General features: G+C 47.4%; 1 protein-coding gene and 1 pseudogene across 4 annotated transcripts; both read right to left on the reverse strand.

Moving 5' to 3' along the window:
• Positions 1–541: 541 nt before the first annotated feature.
• DNTTIP1 (deoxynucleotidyltransferase terminal interacting protein 1) lies at positions 542–22,709 on the reverse strand. 4 transcript variants are annotated; one of them, XM_027558415.1, is made up of 13 exons: positions 22,535–22,709; positions 21,888–21,958; positions 20,738–20,834; positions 14,224–14,322; positions 12,477–12,545; positions 12,158–12,214; positions 11,845–11,903; positions 10,463–10,511; positions 7,453–7,511; positions 7,292–7,352; positions 3,095–3,166; positions 1,014–1,069; positions 542–917 (listed from the first exon to the last, which is right to left on the reverse strand). In XM_027558415.1, exons 1-13 carry the CDS (start codon positions 22,637–22,639, stop codon positions 779–781), a joined length of 993 nt encoding a protein of 330 aa, XP_027414216.1. In that variant the 5' UTR covers positions 22,640–22,709; the 3' UTR covers positions 542–778. The 4 variants fall into 4 exon arrangements, with proteins under 4 accessions (XP_027414216.1, XP_027414217.1, XP_027414218.1 ...); XM_027558416.1 differs by having other exon boundaries at positions 10,463–10,508; positions 22,535–22,708; XM_027558417.1 differs by lacking the exon at positions 12,158–12,214.
• On the reverse strand, positions 3,799–3,904 carry LOC113903753 (annotated as a pseudogene).
• Positions 22,710–22,721: the final 12 nt, after the last annotated feature.

A 22,721-nucleotide genomic window follows, 5' to 3' on the forward strand; every position in this document is an offset into this window, starting at 1 on the left:
GGCGGATTCTTTACCAGTATGCCACCTGGGAAGCCACACTCGTCCCTCAAACCGGAAACCCCAGCTCCTCCACCTGTTATTAATGTCCTAGGCACTTTGGTTGGGGCCTTAGGTGTCTGAACACGCAGGTGAGGGAAAAAACTAGAAGCTGATGGTTAGAGCCAGAGTCCTGATTGGAAAACAGCTTCACTGGCTGCTTCTCCAAGTTTGCTGCATTACCCTGGGCACAAAATTTAGAGTTTTAACCTATAAAACGGGGGTAATAAAAGCCACCTTACATTTTTTTTTTCTGATTTGTCATCAATCTCCCATGGTGCCAGCCATCACATTCTGGTATTCCACGCTTTAGTTGGAAGAGGAAACAGGAACAGAGGGACAGGGAAGATTGGCAAAATACACGGTGTCTCCAGCTTCATCTCACAAAGCAGATGTTCGCGGGGGCACTGGGCTTCCTGGGGTGAGGGTGCCTGGTCCTTTTTTCCTACACCCACTTCCTCTAGAGCCCTTGATATTTTGTCAGGCCCCACTGGCAGACCTCACAGCAGGCTCACCATCTGTGTTTATTACAAACTGTTTAATTGCTTCTTATCCCAATAACTTTACAAATATAGAACCACATGCCAGTCTGGGGGTGCTCTGCAGTGAGTCACTACAAACTAGCCCAGGCATAGCTTAATGCCGCTGAGATCCATCTAGGAGCAGTCCCAGCAGTGGCCTCAGCCATGTGGGTACAAGGGCCTTGGAGGAGGGCTGCCAAGTGTAACCAGGGGACCCGGTTTCAGGTCTGTGGAGGTGCTTCGACAGCACGATGCTCATTCTCTGTCCGAAGTGTCTCCATGTACTTCCGCATCTTCTCAACCATCCAGGAGGGCAGGACAAAGGATTTCAGCTCCTCTAACTTCAGGTCCAGGCATCCTCTGGAACAGACATTGAGGAGGAGAGTTGGAGCAAGGGAGGATGTAGGTCCATGTTCATCCCAGTGGGGAGGGGAGAGCAGAGACTACTGGTTTTACCTGTAGTCATCGCTGGCAGCCAGGTCCCGGATGTCCTCCTCAATGAGAAGGTAGGCCTAGAGTAGGAGCAAAGGAGAGTCATCATTGCCTACGGTTCATTTCAGTCAACTCGATTAGCACTTTATTAAATGTCTGCTTAAAGTAAGGGCTGGAAGGGAGGGGCTGGTAGTCACAGTTTATAATTTAGCAATGGAGAGAGTAGGGAGAGACTGTCTGTCTGGGGAACAGTTCCTTGAGGCATTCTTTCACTTAAGTTGAAACTTTCTGGGTGCGAGAGTGGGCAATGGTGACTAATTTATCTATAGCTGCCATCTCTTGTAAAAAGGGACCCTGAGGTGTTTTAAAATTAAAGGGCCAATAAAAAGGAACACACTTGAGTCAGTGCTAATGAGGTGGAGGAGCCTAGAGCCTATTATACAGAGTGAAGTAAGTTGGAAAGAGAGAAACAAACATTGTATATTACCCATATATATGGAATCTAGAAAGATGGTACTAATGATCCTATTTGCTGGGCAGTGATGGAGGTACAGACATAGAGAACAGACTTATTGACATGGGGGCGTGCGGAGTAAGAAGGAGACGGTGGGACAAACGAAGAGAGTAGCATGGAAACATATACACTAACATATGTAAAACAGATAGCCAGTGGGAATTTGCTGTATGACTCACGGAACTCAAACTGGGGCTCTGTGACAACCTAGTGGGATAGGATGGGGTAGGAGGTGGGAGGGAGGCTCAGGAGGGAGGGGACATATGTACCTATGGGTGATCCATGTTGATGTATGACAGAAACTAACACAATATTGTAATTATCCTTCAATCACAAAAGGGCCAGAGAGCCAGCAAAATACACATGGAAACAGGAAATCAGAAGGAAGCCATGTGTGAACCCTGGAACTAAGATAAGCTGGTTTTGAACTCTGAGGCAAAAGGGCAAACACGACAAACTGCACTGCTGTCCAGGCGCTGGGGTGTTGGTCCGGGGCCTGCAGAATTGCTTTGGCACAATGCCACGATCGGCCTTGGGAGAGCCCTCTTGTGAATTTACCACGTGGGCGATGATGTTCATCACATGAGTCTTCTGTGGGAGGCGTTTCTTTCCAGTCTTAGGGTCAGAAATAACTGTGTGTCCCTTGAGTCATTTGACTGTCTTCACCTCAGGGGCAAAGGAACTGAATCTGTGAAAACCTATAGACATGCACTGGTCTCCCAGTCTGGTAACTTAAAATTCCCCTGCCTTTTTTTCTTAAAACAACAACAATCCTTTTTTATAACTAGTCTTGCTCCTGCCTTAATTTTCGATCCGGCCTTTCCTTTTTTCCTCTCTTTTCTTATTTATGTTATGTGTTCACAGTAAGCTTCCTAAAATCTTTTTTGAAAGAGAGTATAGCATAAATATTAGGAAATAAAAGGCAGCCAGGTAGGGGATGGTGCAGGGGCTTGCAAGGCCACTGAATTCTAACAGGAGCAGTCCCAGCAGTGGGGCTAAGTGCATCTTCAGATGAGAGACAGTGCGTGTGATGGACACACCCCACCATGACAGTTTTAGAATACATGAGAAGATGATTTTCCTAAGGATGTTGCTTGATCTGAGCTGAGAACTCTTCAAGTAGAAGTGATTCTGAAAGGGGCTGCCAGGTGTGGCAAACAAGTTTCACTGCATGTGCTAATTTTTTCTGACAAGGGGTACAGTCTGGGGCAGTGCTGAGAAGAGATTCCATAGTTGCGTCTGATGGCAGAGTTGTGATGGAGGGGTGAAATCTATCGACAGGCAGTGCATGATGGGAAAGAGTGTTAAGTGTGTCTTGTACTTGCTATTCTTACGTACAGCTAATATGAACTACATAAGAGGGTGCCATGGGAGGGGGAGGGGGCAGTGTGTGGGAGACCCGGGCACAGGAGAGGAAAGGCAGGGGCTAGACGGGTCTTCAGCATGAAGGAACGGGCCCTCTCTACTCTTACAAGTCTCCTTTCTCATTTGTTGGGTGTGGACTCTCTCAGGTTTGGAGGCAGCTGTCACCAACAGCCCTGGTCCCTGGGCTGGTGGGTCCCTGGCAGTGGCACGTGTGAACAGTGCTTACCATCTTTCCCCCTGTTGCCCGCATATGGTGCTGCTCAGCCAGCCAGTGCTTGTCCTGGGGGTCAGCTGCATACTGTGAGGGATGAAGCCACAGGGGGAGACATTAGTCTGGTGTGATGGGAATTTTTCATTTGGTTCAGAACATACTTTTAGCCTTTGGGGCTTTCTTACCAACAAGACCTCTGGTGGCTAGAGAGGGCTCACTGACTTCTTCAGAGCAAACAGGGCTGAGTCCAGGAGGCCAGGGAAAGGGGCCCAATTCCCAGAGATTTAATACACTTCTAATTCCTTTCCCTTAAAAAAAAATTTTTTTTTTTGTTTTTTCTTTTGGCCAAGACTCAAGGCTTGTGGGATCTCAGTTCCCCAACCAGGGACTGAACCTGGGGCATGGCAGTGAAAGAATGGAGTCCTAACCACTAGACCACCAAGGAACTCCCCACTTTGCTTTACTTTACTTTTTTATCTTTTATTATAACATCAAGGGGCTGCCCTGGTAACTCAGTTGGTAAAGAATCTGCTTGCAATGCAGGAGACCCAGGTTCAATCCTTGGGTGGGGAAGATCCCCTGGAGAAGGAAATGGCAAACTACTCCCATATTCTTGCCTGGGAAATCCCATGGACAGAGGAGCCTGGCAGGCTACAGTGGGGGTTTGCCAAGAGTTGGACATGATTTAACGACTAAACCACCACCATAACATCAAAGATTAGCCCTGCCAAGGGCTCTGAGTTGAACACTCAGAGTTGTTTCTCTCTACAGAAATCTTTAGTAAAAGGCAAAAGATATATTCGATTTCAAGAGAAACCAGAGTATCCTCCCTTTCCTTCCTTAAAACATAGCACCTCTGGCAACTGGTCAGACTGGTGACTATGTTTGAGAGCTGTACTCCTCTGTGAAGAAGTGATTGGAGGTGGCTTACAACATATGTGGTTATTAAGGTGACCAAATTTTCTAAAACCAAAGTGAGGACACTTTATGCCCTGGAGGCAGAAGAACATCATGAGTAAGAACTTAATTGTGGGGTTCAGAGCTCAGCCCATAGGGAGCGCGTGTGGCGTGGAAGGTTGGAGATGAGCATATGCACAGGTAGCCAATTTGGCCTGGTGGGCTTTTAGGGGGTGGCAGGTTAAAAAAACAAGAAAGAAAGGAAAAAAAACTTGGTTCATAAATCTCAGTTTCTTCTACTTATTAGGTGGTGTAAATCGAGGCAATGATTTCTTTGAGACTCAGTTTCTTCATTTGTAAAACAGAGAGTATTAACACTTATAGGATTGTTGTTAAAATTAACAGAGTCAGCACATCCCTGGTGGTCCAGTGGATTAGAATCTGCCTGCCAATGCAGAGGACATGGGTTCAGTCCTGGTCGGCGAAGAGCCGACATGCTGGGGAGAAACTAAACCTGTGCGCCATAATTACTGAGCGCGCATTCAGCAGCTACTGAAGACCGAGCGCCTGGAGCCTGTGCTCCGCAACAAGCAAAGCCACTGTGATGAGAAGCCCGCACACCACAACTCGGGAGTAGACCCTGCTTGCCGCAACTAGAGAAGGTTGGACACAGACCCAGTGTAGCCAAAAACAAATAAATAATATTAAAAAACAAAAAAAAGAAGGGCTTCCCTGGTGGCTCTGTGGTGAAGAGTCCACCTGTCAATGCAAGGGATGTAGGTTCCATCCCTGATCTGGGAAGACCTCACATGCCGAGGAGCGACTAAGCCCACGCACCACAACTATTGAGTTTGTGCTCTAAAGCCTGGGAGCCTCAACTACCGAAGCCCGTGTGTCCTAGAGCCTGAGCTCTGCAACAAGAGAAGCCAAGGAATGAGAAGCCGGTGCATCGCAACTAGAGAGTAGACCCTGCTCTCCGAAAACAGAGCAAAGCCTGTGCAGCAACAGAGACCCAGCACAGTCAAAAATAAATCTTAAAAAAAAAAAAAGTTAAATGAGGGGGACTTAATAACATGGACAAATCTCTTAAGGTATTATTCCCTAGATTTATAGTGGTCAGCACACTTTTTCTTAAATACTTTAGGCTTTGCTGGTCACGTAATCTTTATTTTTTCTTTTTAAATTACCCTTTAAAAACGTCATCACTCTGCGTTGGACAAAAACAGGCTACAGATTGGATTTGGCTCCAGGCTATGCAGCTTGCTTTACATTAGACTGTAAGCTCTGTGAGGGCAAGGAGCTGTGTGTGTCTGTTTTGCCCACTGCTGTATCTCTGCAGTCTGAGACTGCTCAGTACTCAATAGGTATTTAAATGACTGAATGAATTTCGGGGTGAAAAAAAAATTAGAGCAATATATATAGTATAAGACCAATAACATTAACAAAACATCAGTGAAGGACAAGGAGACACACACACACACGGGACTGAAAACTGCTACCATAGTGCTGGGGTGACCTTCAGGGAGAAGAGTCAGAGTCAAGGGTGAAGCGGAGTTTGGTGCCTTGTTCCCTATGAGCTTTAGTGTATTGTTTGAATCTTTTTACAAGAATGGGTTTATGTATTATTTCTATAATTTAAAAAAGTTAAAAACAAAAAGGAAATTTGCAAAATGCCTTTAGAAGGACAAAAGAATGGGCAAAAGGTATAACGGGCAGTTTATAGAAGAAACACAAAAACTCTAAATGGATGAAAAGATGCTTATCATCAGTCGTAAAGAATTAAAAGTAAAAAACCAAAAACTTTTCCCCTCCACTTATTATTCTGAAAAGATTAAAGTAAGAGAGTATCTACTGGCCATGAGTTTATTACCAACGATAGGTCTAAGAACTGGGAAAGCATGCTGGTAATGACAATTTACTGAGCCCTTGCTATGTTGGCATTGTCTGGGGGCTTTACTGTGCTTTATCTCTCTCTCTCTTTTTTTTAATAGAGGAAGTCCATTTTTTATTTTTATTTTTTGAAGTATAGCTGATTCATAATATCATACTAATTTCAAGTGTACAACACAATGATTCAACGTTTTATAGACTATACTCCTTTTAAAGTTATTACTACTGACTTCCCTGGCGGTCCAATGGTTAAGAATCTGCCTTCTAATGCAGGGGATGTGGGTTTGATCCCTGGTCAGGGAACGAAGCCCGTGAGTCACAACTAAGACCTGATGCAGCCAAGTAAGTATTAAAAGGAAAAGTTACTACAAAAAAAGGCTATATTTTACTGCATTCTCTCTTAATTCCACCAACCATAAAAGGCTGGTTTGCATCCTTCTCATTTTACAGAGGACAAAACAGGCTCAGAAATGTGGAGCCACTTGCCCAAGGTCACATGCTAGTCAGTAATGGAACAGGACTGAGATGATACTCTAAACCATTGCATAAAAGGAACTGGAAGTAGGTCTAAGAGCATATCCATTTGGCAATGACGCCAGCGAGGGTCTTGGACAAGGTGGATCTTACAGAACAGTCAGGCAGAGAAAAGGGTGGGGGTGCTGGGGGAAGGTCATCAAAGGAACAGCAGGACTGAAGACACTAGGGAGGAAAATGAAGTAGTAGCACGCAGGCCAAAACACAGGTTGAAAATCCCCAAACTAAGACCGGTAAGATAGAAGTAGGTTTACCCTTTAAAGAACTTGAACTTGCACCGAATGTAGCGCCCAGAGCCCATGATTCTGAGACCCCAGGAGCTGTTCTGACAAGGGGCACCGAGTCTTGCACGTAGGTGCAAAAACCATTAGCCTGAACACGTGCATGTTACCTTTTTTCTAATGTATTTGGATGCTCCTGTGACTGATAAAATACAAACTTATTTAAGAGCATGAATTCATGCCCTCCCAGCTCCATTATTTTCTCAAATAGTGGAGACCAAAGCATACCTCAGACGAGGAGTCCCCTCTTTGGAAAACGTTAGAACTGCTTGCAATCTCTTTATTTTGCAGACAAACGAATACAGCAGTGGTTAAGAGCTCAGGATTTGCAGGAGACAGAATCCTGACTCACATCCAAGCGGTAACATAAGTGTAGCACTTAAAACCATGTTTGACACGCAGCAAATAGACGAGGACAGGAGCTATGTTATGAGGCACAGAGGTGTTGAGTCAATTACAAAAGGTAAAGGTTAAGGGCAGAGGGGCCACTAGAACCCTGCTGCCCTGGCTCCTGGGTCAGGGTTTACTCCAGGTTCCTCTGGGCCATGGAGAGCTCCCAGTGCCGCCTACTCCACGGACAGGGTTGGCCCGACTCCTGGCACTCACGTACCTTAAAGAGGTGTGGGTGCTTGATGTAGATTCTCCCTCGGGTGCCCCCCATCCCCAGGGCCCTGCAAGGCAACAGACGAGTGGTGAGGATCTCAACAGGTGTGGTGCTCAGGGGGACCCCTCAGGGCCCCCTCCCTCAGCACCAATTCCGTATAGACTTACTTGTTGGCTCGAGATCCCAACACGAAGGTGGTAGATTCGTTCAGCCGAGCTGGGTCCCACTGTGCAAAAGACAGAGGCTGGTGAGGTGGAGGTTTATCTGGTGGGCAGGACAGAAACTCTCCCCCGCCCTCTCCTACCATCATCCTTGACCATTACTGAACAAACAGCTGATTTAAGAAACTGAATACTTTTAAAATACTGCACACTGTGCTATATACTGTGGCGAGGGGAATGGGGGACTGGGGCTAAGGGGATGAATCAGGGACAGTCTCTGTTCTCCACAGGGTCACAGATGCACATGTGGACAATGATACCTCTATACGGTGGGCAGTGACACAGACGAGTGCAAGGCCTGATGGGAGTCAAGGGGAGGGTAACAGAAGGGCTTCCTTGAAGGGTGACTCCCAAGGTGGTGCTGGCAGAGAGCACAGCTGGACAGTGAGAGGGGAGGCAGGAGGGGTAGCGCAAACAGGCAGGTGACGGTTGGGGAGCTCGTGGGAGAAACCACAGCAGCTGTGTGCTGCTGAAAGAGTGAGCATTCGGGAGTGGCAATGGATGGGGCTGGGGGGAAGCAGAGCGGGGCTGGGGGCGCTCGTTCACTATGTGGACGGCTTTTTATTTATTTATCCTGGAGGTGATGGAGTCACTGAAGGCCTCTAGGCAGGAAGAGCTGGATCTGCGTTCATGATAGCTTGCTCTTCTGTAACTAGGCTAACGGGCGTGAAGTGGCTCGACTATAGGAGGGGTGGGCAGTTAGAGGCAGTTGTACAGAGCAGTTTGGAAAATGAGGAGGGAATTCCCTGGTGGTCCAGTGGTTAGGACTCTGTGCTTCCACTGCAGGGGGGATGGGTTTGATCCCTGGTTGGGGAACTTAAGGTCCTGCATGCCAGTTTGGCCAAAAAAAAAAAAAGGAAGATGAGGGCCGCAGTAGTAGGATGAAGGAAGAAGAGGGAATAGGAACCTCTTTAGGGAATTTATTTGGGAGGCAGAATCAGCCGGGACTGGATGTAGGGAGGGGAAGGGAAGGAAGAGGCAAAGATGCCTCAAGAAGAGAAGGTTGAAGTGGGTCTGGGAGAAAGATTCTGATTTCAACTCTGGATACGCTGAGTTTGAAATCCTATGGAGATTCCAGGCCAAGAGCTCCAGCAGACAGTAGGATATACAGGTTTTAAACTAGAGGGAAAGGTGGGGGTACAAACCAAGAGGTAAGGCAACTTCAGCAAGTACTAGTCCCCAAGATCTAACAAGCGTGGATGCTTTAGGTCATCCAGAGAGAAACCTGAGGTGGAGAAGTGGGCAATGGAGAGAATTCTGGGGAATGCCCACTTAGACAGGCCACTGCAGAGGAAGGACTCACTGGAGAGAGAGCAGGGGTGTCTGGAGAGGAAGACAGAGCTCTAGGAGGCTGCGGGATCACCGGCTCCAAGGAAGCAGAGGTGAAGAAGGCAGGCATGGGCACTGGGGGAGGCAGCGGGCCAGTACAATAACAGGGGGACCATTTCCACTGGACACAGCCTCAGTTTGGATGGTGGAGCTTTCACCTATCATTTATGACTGGACGGTGGGCTTGCATGTATGATTTTAGTTGAAGAAAAGATTCTATTCTTACACCAGTCATAATGGCCATCACCAAAAAATCCATAAACAACAAATGCTGGAGAGGGTGTGGAGAGAAAGGAACCTTCCTGAATTGTTGCTGGCGACATAAACTGGTATAGCCACTATGGAGAACGGTATGGAGGCTCCTTTAATAACAGCTACCATATGACCCTGCAATCCCACTCCTAGGCATATATCCAGAGAAAAACTTGCTCCCCAAAGATACATGCACCTCAGTGTTCACTGCAGCACTGTTTACAATGGCCGAGACATGGAGACAACCTAGACCTCCATCAGCTGAGGAGTGGATAAAGACGACGTGGCACGCACACAATGGAATACTATTCAGCCATTAAATAGAATGAAATAAGGTCATCTGCAGCAAACTGGATGCAACTAGAGAATGTCACACTGAGAGCAGTCAGGCAGAGAAGGAGAAATATCATGGGACACCACTTACATGTGGAATCTAAAAAGAAACGATACAAATGGAATGACTTACAAAACAGAAAGCGACTCCCAGACTTAGAAAACGAACTCATGGTTGCTGGCGGAGGGGTAGAGGGTGGGGCAGGGAGGGAAGGGACAGCTAGGGACTTTGGGAATGGCATGCATACTCTGTTATGTTTAAATGGATAACAAACACCTGTACAGCATGTGGAACTCTGCTCAGTGCTATGTGGCAGCCTGGATGGGAGGGGGGTTGGGGGAGAATGCATACATGTACGTGTATGGCTGAGTTCCTTCACTGTTGAAACTATCACAACATTGTTAATTGGCAGACCCCAAAACAAAAAGTTTTTGGTGTTAAAAATATTAAAATTAAAAAAAAAAAAAAGCCTGCAAACAACTGTTCTGGAGGCAACAGAAGCTAAAGTTTTAAGAACCCAGACTGGTGTCCCTGGACCTTGGCTTTACACAGCTCTGCCACTTACTCGGTATGTGACTTTGGGCAACTCTGTAGTCCTTAGTATCTTCAAGCGTATCAAATGTGTAGGGTAACAGATAAAATAATTTCTGCCATGAGGTAGGAAAGGAAGCTCATGAACCATAGAAAGGTAACAGAATCTCTCTCAACAGGTTGTGATAAAGATTAAATGAGGCAATCCATACCAAAGATGTAGGGCAGTGCCTGTGACATATTAAGTGCTGGGTAAGTCTTGGTGACGCCGAGCTTTTGCAGGGAGAAGGCTGCAGCAAAGACCAAGCCCTCTCTTTGTTTTGCCCCTAATTTCGATCCTTACTTGGGATCCTCCTGGAAGCCAGAGTGGGGAGGTAGGCGGGCGGGTAAAATGGCTCTGGCGCACACATCCTTCACCCAGCCCCACCCCCTTTCCCTCAAGGGGGAGCCCAGAGCTTGGACTGGGGTCTCCCTGGGACAGCAGTCACTGCCATGCTCACAGCATCATACCTTGGGGCCCTCCCGGCGAATTGGTTCACAGGATTTTGGTTTCCATCTGCTTGGAGGGAAAGAGGAAAGGTGAATTCTCCGAGATAGGGCCTAGGACTGCAAGAAAGTTTGCTGCTACCGGTGGGAGCTCCTCATACACTCTCACTCCAGCCCTAGGGAGACTGCTGCCTGGTCCCCGTTAGAGGGGGTGCAAAGGGAAAAAGAATGGGTCCTAGTCCACTCGAGGACTCGCTCTGACACCATCTAGCCGTGTGGGCAAGTCCGGGAACCTCTCTGGGCTGCAGTTTCTCACCTGTCTGAAGAGGTAACAGTAGCAACTCCCAGTCTTGTGTAAGTGAGGAATGAACTTGCTTCAGGCAGGAGACAAGTCTAAGGTATAAGGATTACACTAATCCATCTCTTAAGCTGGTGGTTTCAAACTATCTCCATCTCTCTTAACCAGATCAGTGCGGCTCCTCCTTACCCTACCCCCAAACCTCGGCCACGCCATGCAGCTTGCAGGATCTCAGTTCCCTGACCAGGGAGGCTTTATCTTTTTTACATATTGGTATTAGGCTTCCACGTAAAGCTGTTTGAAAAAGATTCTGTTCCTTCAACAGTCTTTGAAAATGACCATCCTGGAGGCAATGTGGTATAGTTTTGCCTTTTATTAGCCGTCTGACTTTGGGCAAGTAATTGTGAGTCTGTTTCCTTATTTGCAGAATTAATTATACCTTTGTCAGAGGGTGGTTGGAAGAATTAAAAGGAAACGTATATATTAGGTGTTCAGACCAGTGATGGCATATTACAAGCATTCGTGTGTGTGTGCTAAGTCACTTCAGTCGTGCCTGACTCTGTGTAGCCCACGCCAGGCTCCTCTCTCCATGGAATTCTCCAGGTAAGAGTACTGGAGTGTGTTGCCACGCCCTCCTCCAGGGGATCTTCTTGACCCAGGGATCAAACCCACATCTCCTGCGCCTCCTGCACTGCAGGTGGATTCTTTACAGCTGAGCCACTGGGGAAGCCCCACAAGCATTTGGTACATACAAATAAAACAAAATTCTGGTGTTTAAAGAAAAACTTTGGTGTTTAATGAAGCTGGGCTGAACTGTTCTGGGGTAAAAGCAAGATACGACACCCTCCTCGCTGCCTTCTTCCCTCAGCCCTCAGACTAGAGAACTCTCCTTCCTGGGTTCTTGCACAGATGAGTCTGAGTCTGCCAGGCTGCCAGGTGGTGGACTCCGGCCTTCCCTCCTCCAGGCCCACCCCCGCGCGCTCCTCCCTGCGGCTCTGCTCGCCTCTACTCATACCATGCCCGCAGCGGCGGGGTCGACTCCGGCCCCCCCCCCGCCCAGGCCCACCCCCGCGCGTTCCTCCCCGTGGCTCTGCTGGCCTCTACTCACACCATGCCCGTGGCGGCCCGGTCGTTTGCCAGGATGTGTCCCGGAGGCCGTCCCTTCCGCTGCCACAGAGAACAGAACAGCCGTGAGAGGCCTGGCCCTGTGGGAGCCCCCAGCCCACGGGCAGGACCAGGGTCACCTGAAGGAGGCGACTTCCCTGCGAGGCCAGATGACGCTCGGGGGTGAGCGGGAAGGGTGACTGTGCCTAGGACTCCTGCCTCTCACGCTAGAAAGGCCCCAAGGGGTGCTGAGGAAGCCCACCCTCTTCTGGAGCTGCAGGGCCTTTACCCAGGCAGAAAATGAGGAGACGGTTCACCTTTTTGGGAATGGGGCTTCCTCGGAGGGCACACTCCTCTTCTGCCTGCCGGCCACGCTGGGGGTGGGGAAGGGAAGGGAGTCAGATGGAGGCCACTGCCCGGGAGCTGCAGGTCCCCGGGGCCGCAGAAGACAAAAGCCCTGGAACACACCCTCTGGCACCCCCCTGAGCCAGGACTCAGCAGCCCTCTTGGCACGATGCTATTCAGATCTGGTCCCACAAACAGGGGTCCGTGCAGCCTCCTTGGGGCTACAGAGCTCTCCAGCCTCCCAGTCTGATTGGTCCTCCCTGCAAAACACTGGCACACAGGGACTCTAACCTTTATCCCTGGAAGCTCATGTGTCAGTCTGGGTATTACTTTTTCTCCATCTGAAAACAGTAGTTTAGCCTGAAGGGAAAAGACAAAAAAAAGTGTTATCAGTCACTCGTTTGGTGGGTAAACCTATCTACCTCCACTAGATACAACTTCAAACTCTGTTAAAACTTTTTCATGGTCAGTACAAAGGGACCCTGAAATAGTTATACAAATAAACACCTTTTTTGAAAACCCTGAATAATGAAGGATCATTCCTGGAAAATTACAAAAATGTAAATAAGCAAAAATTAAAAAAAAAAAATCTGAAACCTCAGTTCCCACAGAATACTATTAACATTTCAATGTAAGACTCTTCTTGACTTTTTCCATGTAAACATATGCTAAACATTTTTTTTCTAAGTATATGCACTGATATTAAACATGTTCCTCAGTAAGCTGCTGTTTTGTTTTGTTTTGTTTTTAATAAATATTGAGTGCCTAGTATGTCAGTGCCGGAGACACAGCAATTAATAGCACAAGCAAGGGCTTTGCTCTTGTGAGCCTCATTCTATGGGTGATCTGGATGGCGAGCAAAGAAACAAACACATAGAAAGGGGACTTGGGACCATGATCAGACACAATCCGACTCATCTTCAAAAACCTGGGGCTGGCTGCTCTGAGGATAGAGGGGAGGAAGGCAAATGGGGAAGCAGCTCAGGGCTGAGCTGTATGTTTAGAATCATCAACAGCTACACTGGCTTCAAAGCCACAGGACCAGGTAAAGGCACCTGGAAGGACAGGGAGCCAGAGACGAGACGGGATTTGTGAACAAAACAAAACAAAGAGCGCCGCTCAGCTCTATGAGGGTTAAGTTGTAACCCACCGCAAGTAGACTGCACGCCGAGGGAAATTCGAGATGAAAAAGAGGCACTCTGTGCTTTGGGAAAACAGGTCCTCAGACAGATGAGATGCGTATCTCAGGTTCGAGGCCCTGGTCTTGCTCTCTTCTGAGGCTGTGCCTGAGCAGCTTGCCAGCCAACCTCCCAGAAGACATTACTCTCTCAACTCATGATAGTGAGGGACGGGGAAGCCTGGCGTACTGCAGTCCGTGGGGTCACCAAGAGTCGGACACGATTTGGCGACTGAACACCAACAACATAAGAGGACTGAACTCCAGTCTGCCCTTGCGGCTGTCGTCATGAAGCAAATTCCATCTCTGACAGCTAATGGCTCACAGTCAAGCACAGAATCTGGGTGATGTTGACAATTCCTATTAATAACAGCAGCTGACACATGCAAACAGGTTCACGACTATCTTGAGCACACAGCCATTTCTAGACCTGACGTCATGCCTCCTGACCACACCTTGGGAGGCAAGGAGGCAGAAAGGGTGGTAGTTCTCGTGACACCAAAAGGGGCTGTGACTACGTGATCAAGTCACCACGCGCTTACAGAGGCGAGCCAGATCTTAGCTGTTCTACCTCCTGCTTGTTCTAAGCCACAATTTCTTCATCTGTAAACTAGGAATTGAAATGTGCCTTCTGTACAGGTTTCTTCTGAGATGGAAACGAACTCATGCAGGTGAAAGTGTCTACCATAGTACTTGGCATCTAGTAGCTACCTCCCTTCCCTCTGTCTTCAAAGCTCCAAGCCCTAAGTAAGTAGCTCACTGGGTTTCCTTCCAAATACCACTCATGATGAGACCGTATGTCTTCGCCGAGCCCGGAGGGCTAACCCCTGTGCCTACATCTCTCTTCCTCTTTGATCTCACCTGCTCCAGGCAGCTCCGACAGGCCTCCTGGATCAGCTGCTCAGCATCCACTTCTTCCCCGACATTGTCTCGTACATTCAGTGCTGCCTTCTGGAAGAACTAGGGAGAAGTACAATAGAAGACAGAGCCAGAAGTCCTGCTGATTTGCATCAACGGGAAGGGAATTGTACATAAAATCTACCCTTATAAAGAAGAGAAGGGGCTTCCCAGGTGGCTCAGTGGTAAACAATCTGCCTGCCAATGGAGGAGACACACAAGACACAGGTTCGAGGAAGATCCCCTGGAGTAGGAAATGGCAACCCATTCAAGTATTCTTGCCTGGAAAATTCCATGGACAGAGGAGCTTGGTGTCCATGGAGTTGCAAAGAGTCAGACATAACTGAGCGAGTAAGCACACACGTAAGCATGAAGAAGGGAAAGGCAATCATGACCATGCCGTGAGATCAGCCAGACTTAGATTCAGGTCCCTGGCTCTACTTCCCCTCTTCATCCACTCTTACAGAGGAGAACCATCATGGAGGTACTCAAAGAAGGGTCTTCACAGCAGTAATGTGTAGACAGTACAAAATCAAAGGATAACCTAAATGTCCAAGTACAACTGAAGTAAATTATGGACTATCTATACCATGAAGAAGTAGACAAGTATCAAAATCACAGTAAGGAAGGTACAGGAGAATATATTTTTGACACAAAAAGGTATTCATGATATATAGTAAAGTGAAGAAAGGAAGTTATTAAACAGTTTGGGATAGCATGAGACTAAAATAGCAAAAAGCAAGCATAGACAAAAGAACTGTGAGAATACACTGTATTAAAGTGGCGATATCATGATTGTTTTCTCTCTTTTTTTTTTTAACTATACCTCTTCTCAATTTCTATAATGTACATGTTTTACTTCCATAGAAGGAAAAAAAAAAAAGGCCAGTGCCTGAGATGAACAGGTCAGGGAGGCCAGAAAAGACCCAGTGGGAGAAAAGCCTACTTGAATCCTGACTTCACCCAATCTGAGAGAAACATCTGTAGGTTGGGAGGGGTAAGACTTGGCCAGGCGCCCGGCTATCAGCAGCCCCAGCTGGCTGGGGAAAGGAAAGGCAGAACGGTTCCTCCACCAGGTACGAGGGAGAGCTGGAGCCTGAAAGCACCAAGGGACAAGGTGACGCGAGGTCCAAACCGAGACACTGGGATACATCAAAGATAGTCCGTGTCTCTAGGAGAGAAGATAGGTTCTCTTCGGTAAATAGAAAAATTCTGAAACCTAAAACCCATGAACCCCCCTGGGAATACATCAAAGACAGAGTCCGTGTCTCTAGGAGAAAAGATAGGTTCTCTCCGGTAAATAGAAAACTTCTGAAACCTAAAACCCATGAACCCCCCTGGGAATACATCAAAGACAGTCCGTGTCTCTAGGAGAAAAGACAGGTTATCTCCGGTAAATAGAAAACTTCTGAACCCTAAAACCCATGAACCCCCCGAGGGAGACAACCATGCGGAAGTGCAATCACTGACATATATGCCTTTGTTGTGTACACCAAACCAAGGAGGAGAGAGTGAAAGCACTGGATTAGAGAGCTCAAGAGTTTAGGAGGAAAAAAAAAAAAGAGTTTAGGGGGAAATTCTGCAGGCAAAATTAAGTGATCAGGTGAGTCTGACTTCAAAACAAAAACTAAAAACTGGAGATTAATACTGGTGTTCAATGTCGACTAATGACTAAGTGAATGCTAAATGAAACAACATGGATACTTTACAAGCACCCTGTGAGGCGGGCAGTACAAGGAATACGTAGGCTAAGTGTGAGCCACCTCCGGATATGAGAATAAATGCGGAATTCTCAAGCACCATTGGTAGGAATGCAAAAATGGCACAGAATTTCTGGAGAGAAGTTTTCTTGAGGGAAAAATGTTTCCTCCTTTATCCACCGATTTCATCTTTATAACTTTATCCTTTAGAAATACTCTCACCGGTGAACAAAGATATACATTCCAAGTGTTCAATGTAGAACCGTTTGTAATAGAGAAACACGTCAATAGTCCAAGTGTTCTACGGACTAGCTAACTGAGCTGCAGCACGTTCACACACTAGACTGCTCTGCAATGTTACAAAACAGTCAGCGGGAGCGACTATGTGCTGACCTAGAAACATGGCCAAAATATATTGTTGCACGACTGTGTAAAATGATCCTATGTATTTTTTAAACGTGCATGTGCGTGCGCACACATACACACAAATAAATACAGGAGACTACGTGATCATTATTAACAGTCTGGGATTCTGTAAGGTGAGTTTTAGTGATTTTTGGTTTTTACTTTTATTCAATTGATACTAATACCTATTACCTAGTCTACAATTAAGCTTTTTAAAAAAATTGATTTATTTTTTATTGAAGGATAATTGCTTTACAAAATTCTGCCGTTTTCTGTCAAACCTCAACATGAGTCAGCCATAGGTATATATATATATACCCTCCCCGTCCCACCCCTCTAGGCTGATACAGAGCCCGTTTGAGTTTCCTGAGCCTGACAGCAAATTCCCGTTGGCTATCTATTTTACATATGGTAATGTAAATTTCCGTGTTACCCTTTCTTTGCATCTCACTCTCTCCTCCCCTCTCCTCATGTCCATGTTTATTTTCTATGTCTATTTCTCCACTGTTGCCCTGTAAATAATACCATTTTTCTAGATTCTGTATATATGCGTTAGAATACAGAATTTATCTTTCTCTTTCTGACTCACTTCACTCTGTATAATAGGTTCTAGGTTTACAATTAACCTTCTGCTGTATTTGCTATCACATAGCCATCTACCCATCCCATTTAATCCATCTATCACTCCATTTTCTAAGCTATATTATTAGAATATTTTTAAAGGGGTGTGCATTTAGTAGTAACAAGAATAAATCGATAAAATTAAACATTTCTTGGATAAGATCAGCCATTTCTAGAAGTTATTATTCTAAACATTCTTAAGAAAATGGGTAGCTGAGATTTGGGAATACTATTAAACAAAGTGACCTGATGAGGCTGATCAACAGCCTGGACTTATCCGAAGCTGTGATGTAATCAAGTCATTTGTACCTTGTTCTAAAAACAAGCGTGGCAAGGAGGTATCTTCACAGACAACGTGAAGCCACAAACTGTGTTTATTCAGCATGTGTCCAGGAGAGAAAGTTCCTGAATCATGGTATCCACTATCTGGACAAGCAACAAGGAAAGTGCTTTGGAGACAGATAATCCTGGTCTAGTCTTTTCCTAGTGGCTTAACCCCTTTATTTCTGCATATGCAAAGGTGCAGAGGTATAAGAATACTTGGGGCATCCTGGGAAGTGCAGAAGTTAGGGGCAGGAATAACTAGGTATACAGCAAGGGGTGGCTGCGGTCTGATCTCAGAGGGCCATATATGCCACATAAAGGAATTTGGATTTCACCCAGAAAAAAATGGAAAAGTCGTGGAGGGATTTTAAAGGATTTACATTTTAGAAATCACCGGATTTATGGAGGGTGGGCTGAAAAACGGAAAGAACAGAGGCAGTTAAGGATTACAGTGGGAGAAATAATGAAGGCCTGAACCAAGGCAGAGGCAAAGAAGAAGGGCAGGCTGGTCAGAGTGTGGGGTGGAATGTGCGGGACCCCAGGACTGAATTGGAAGATGCAGGAGGGCAGAGCCCACTGGACTCTGGTTTTTAAGTGGATGATGATCTCATTTAAATTGTCCCTGAGCTCCCGATGCCTCTGCTTGTTTCCATCTTCTTCATACCAAGTCAGAGGTGATTCTACCTTTACAGTTGCCTCTGGCAAATAACTTGGGAGTTATTTACTTCTCTTTTTCTTTTACCCGGCACTTCTGAATTACTGGCAAATCCTGTTTGCTACCTTTGAGACATACAGAATCTGACCTTTTCCTGGCACCCTTACTGCTAATACCCAAGCCACTATCATCTCAAGCCTCCTAACTGCTCCTCCTGAAGTCTACTCTCTCTATGACTGTCAGAGAGACTCTTTAAAAAATGTTCCTCATGAACTCTGCTCAAAACTCTCCAAGAGCCTCTGTTTTACTTGTAATAAAACCCAAAGTTCTGTCAACTGGGGGAAAAAAAGCACAACCTAAAAGTTGAGAGTTATGTTTTATTTGGCGGACAAAACTGAGGATTTAGGTCCAGGACACAGCATCTAAGACAGCTTTGAGAGACGGCTCCAAGAGGGCAAGGTGGGGAGCCAGGATATCGACACAGGAATTTTTGCAACAAAGAGCAGGTAGTCGGAACATCAAAAGATTACCGTTAAATAAAGAAAACCAGCTATGTCCAGTTAAGGAATTTACTGCTTTCCTATGTACGGAAAGATGCAAGAGTCTGGGCTCACTGAAACCATTCTTTTGACGTGTGCCTCAGCTTCCTGGGGCCAGAATCCTGTGCTTTCTCAGTCCCGAGTCCCCTCGGGGTGCACTGTTGGGGGTGGTTGCAGCAGTTGACCACTAGATGGCGGGCATCCTGTTTCTACCCCGAGTTCCCTTGGGGCTCCAGGCAGGGGGGCTGTAAAGAGATGGCTTGATGGCTGCAGCATCCTTTGTTTTCTGATGTGGCAGGTAATACTTTTCATTCACAGTTCTCACTCCGGCTTCGAAGTTCTGCCTGAGCTGAGTCTGTTAGCGGTCTGGTCACCTCTCCTACTTCTTTCCTGGTTTGGTTGGCTCCCACCACACTGGCCACTCTGGTGCTTTGAACGTGCCAAGTATGCTCCTGGCTCAGGGCCTCTGCCCTTGTTCCCTTTGCCTGGATTGCTTTCCCTCCAGGTAAATGCATGACTTGTTCCTTCCTCACTCTTTTGGGTCTCTGCTCAAATGTCCTGTCTAGACACAATCTATGAAAGAGCACCTCTGTTCCCTACAGGTCACTGTCTTCTCCTTCTCTCTGGCATTCCCCGACAAAGGACACATTTATTTAAAGAGGGCAAGGACGCTGCCCATTTTGTTCCCTGTTACATCCTTAAGTGCCTAGAACAGTGCCTGAATTACGGTAAGTGAATAAGTGAAGTCGCTCAGTTGTGTCCGACTCCTTGTGACCCCACGGACTGTAGCCTACCAGGCTCCTCTGTCCATGGGATTTTCCAGGCAAGAGTACTGGAGTGCATTGCCAAGGGCTTAGTAAATACTTCTCGAATGAAAGAATAAATACAAGAGAAGATTTAGGAAGAAAAACAAACGAGTCCAGTCCTTAATATGCTGGGACTGAAGCATCTGTGGCAAATTCAGGTAGAGCCGTGCAGATTATTAATAGATATTAAAATGAATTTTAAACAGTAACAATGGTTATCTATTAAACAAGTACTAAAAACACTTGCATTCCAAGCACAGGCTGAGCACATTACACTCAAGTCATTTCATCCTCACCACAGCTTGGCACAACTAATGGAGCTGACCCTGTGGGGCCTTGGAGGACAGGGAGCAGACTCCTCTCCCATATCCTCTGCTTTAAAACTCCTCAATAACAGCATCTGATGCACATTTCCTGAGTTGTCTAATAGATGTTAAAACCACCATGAAGTGGAAGAAATGAACTACCTGATGAACATGAGCAGAGCCTAAGTGTTAATAATGTTACTCCCTGTGATACCACATGGCCACCTCACCATCAACCAATCAGAGAATTGTGCACAAGCTGATCACATACCCTGGGACGCCCCTCCCTCACTTTGTCTTTAAAAATGCTTTGCTGAAACTTATTGGGGAGTCTGGGTGTTTCAAGCACTAGTCTAGTCCCCGGAGGGCTTCCCTGGTGGCTCAGTGGTAAAGAACCCACCTGCCAATGCAGGAGATGAGGGTCTGAAGATCCCATGGCGAAGGAAATAGCATCCCACTCCAGTAGTCTTGCTTGGGAAATCCCATGGACAGAGGAGCCTGGTGGGCTACAGTCCATGGGGCTGCAGAGTCGGCATGACTTAGTGACTAAGTAACTATAACAGAAACAAACTAGCCCCCAGCCTCCGTGCTTGGCGCTGCCCAGCAGTAAGTGTTGCACTTTCCTTCACCACTACCTGCTGTCAGTAGATTGGTTTTACTGCGTGTTGGTGAGCAGACCCAAACTTGCTTGGGCTTCCTAGGCGGCGCTAGAGGTAAAGAACCCACTTGCCAATGCAGGAGACTTAAGAGACGCAGGTTTGATCCCTGGGTTAGGAAGATCCCCTGGAGAAGGATGTGGCAACCCACTCCAGTATTCTTGCCTGGAGAATCCCATGGACAAAGGAGCCTGGCGGGCTACAGTCCACGGGGTCACGAAGAGTTGGATATGACTGAAGTGACTTAGCACACACATGGGTGAGGAGACCCAAACTTGCTTTGGTAACAATAAGAGGTATTCAAATTACCCCCAAAGAGAAAAAACATTCTTGGAGTGGGGATTCCAAATTGGAAAACTTTAGGTATGTGTAGGTACTAGAAAGAGCTAGGAAGACTGTGATGCAAGGAAGGATCACCCATGAGTCTTAACTCCTATTTTTTTTTTTTGTCTCTGCATCCTTCTCACCTTCATGTACTTGTTGAAGACTGTCTGGATCTCCTCGTTGATGCTGGGCTGCAGGACAGCTCGGAGGAGGTCCATGGAGATGGCAGGATCTGTGAAACTGCAGAGGGAGGGAGGGGAATAAGCCACAGTCAGAAGGCATGTTCCAAACATTTCCTTTCCCAATCTGCCAATTACTGACATAAGATCCTTCAACAACAATAACAGATGGCTTTGGGACTTCCCTGGCAGTCCAGTGGTTAAAACTCTATGCTTTCACTATAGGAAGCACAGATTTGATCCCTGGTCAGGGAACTAAGATACTGCATGCCATGTAGTGTGGCTAGAAAAAGAAAAAAACAAACCACCCCCAAACAATCAGATGACTTTTACTGAAAACTAGCTATGTGTCCAAGTTCTGTGCAAACCACAAAGACGTGGGACTTCATTTCATACTCATAACGCTATGAAATGGGCATTATTTTTAAAGTGTTTTAGTAGATATACTTAATACACTGTAAGTTTTAGTGAACATCCATTTAATCACTACTCAGGTCAAGACTTCCCAGATAGTACTAGATGTAAAGAATGCGCCTGAGATGCAGGAGATGAGGGTTCAATCCCTGGGTCTGAAGATCCCTCTGGAGGAGGGCATGGCTACCCACTCCAGTATTTTCGGTTGAGAATCCCATTGTGGGCTACAGTCCATAGGGTTGCAAAGACCTGGACACCATTGAAGCGAATTAGCATACACACACACACACACACACACAGGTCAGGAAACATATACAGGTCAGGAAACATATACAACCAGCATCCCAAAGACCCGTCTTGTGCTCCCTCCCTTCCCTGAGATGGAGACTATGAGGCCCATGTTTCTCATAACCTCCATGCTATTCTGCCTCTTTGGCAGCTTTAAACACAAGAGCCATTGAATGTTAGGGACCTTGGGCATTGTCCCTAGGTTACACCCTAACCCTAATCAACACCCCTCCCCCTCGTTTTGAGTTCAGGGGGGAAATGACTTGCTCAAGATCACACAGAGAGTTACAGAATCTGAATCTCCTCTTTCTACTGGCTGATGAACTCTTTCTTAGCCCTGTGCAGTGGGGACCGCAAAGCTGCCCTCCACGCCAGTGCCTGGAAGAGACATGCCATCCGGGGCTAACCTTACCTTGTGGTCATCTGTGAGCGGCGGCCCCTCCGCTGCACCTGCCGGTGCTTGATCATTATGTTCCAAGGGTTCTGTGGGGACCAAGGGAGCAGATGTCACCGAGGTCCGTAACACTGGCGTGGAGGTGGAGCGTGGGTATTAAGTTACACCTCAGACATTCCTGCTTCTCGGGTGCTTTCACCGTCTCTGCCACCTTGGGGGTAGGGCGGTGCGGGGGAAAGCCCGGCCGGGGAAGAGGAACCGAGGGAAAGTTTCCTGCCTCCAAAGTCCCAACCCTACTTTTCAGAAAAGGGTGGAGGAAGGAGACCAGTGTTTACCGAGGGTCTACTCTGCCAGATGATGTGCTGGGAGCTTTACCCGCATTTATTATCCCTCCCCCCGACAACTTTATGAGGCAAGAGCTAAGCATCTCCATCTTCCTGAAGATAAAACTGGGGCTCAGGGGCTTGACAGGGCCGGCCCACGTCACCTAGCTTTAGGAGGGCGGCACCAGAATTTGAAGCCAGGTCGTCGGACTGCGACAATGCCAACCCCCTCGGTAGATCAGCCGCCGCGTTCTCTCCCCCGCGGGCCAGGGTCCCAGGAGCCCGAGGCCCTGCCGGGCCCGAGCCCAGGCCCGGCCGGGGCCTCCCCGGGGGCGCCCTCACCGTGAGAACCAGCTGCCCCGCTGCGCCCGCGTCTCCCAGCTCGGGGCCACCCCGCTCTGCCCCGCCGGGTCCCCGCGGCTGCTCAACGTCGCCAGTGGCCCCCATGGCGCCACGGGCCCCCACAACTTCAGTCCGACTCTGCCACCGGCCGGAAAGTGGCCCCGTGACGTCATTGGAGCGCGCCGCC

This window comes from Bos indicus x Bos taurus, chromosome 13 (assembly GCF_003369695.1).
Source record: "Bos indicus x Bos taurus breed Angus x Brahman F1 hybrid chromosome 13, Bos_hybrid_MaternalHap_v2.0, whole genome shotgun sequence".
NCBI lineage: Eukaryota > Metazoa > Chordata > Mammalia > Artiodactyla > Bovidae > Bos > Bos indicus x Bos taurus.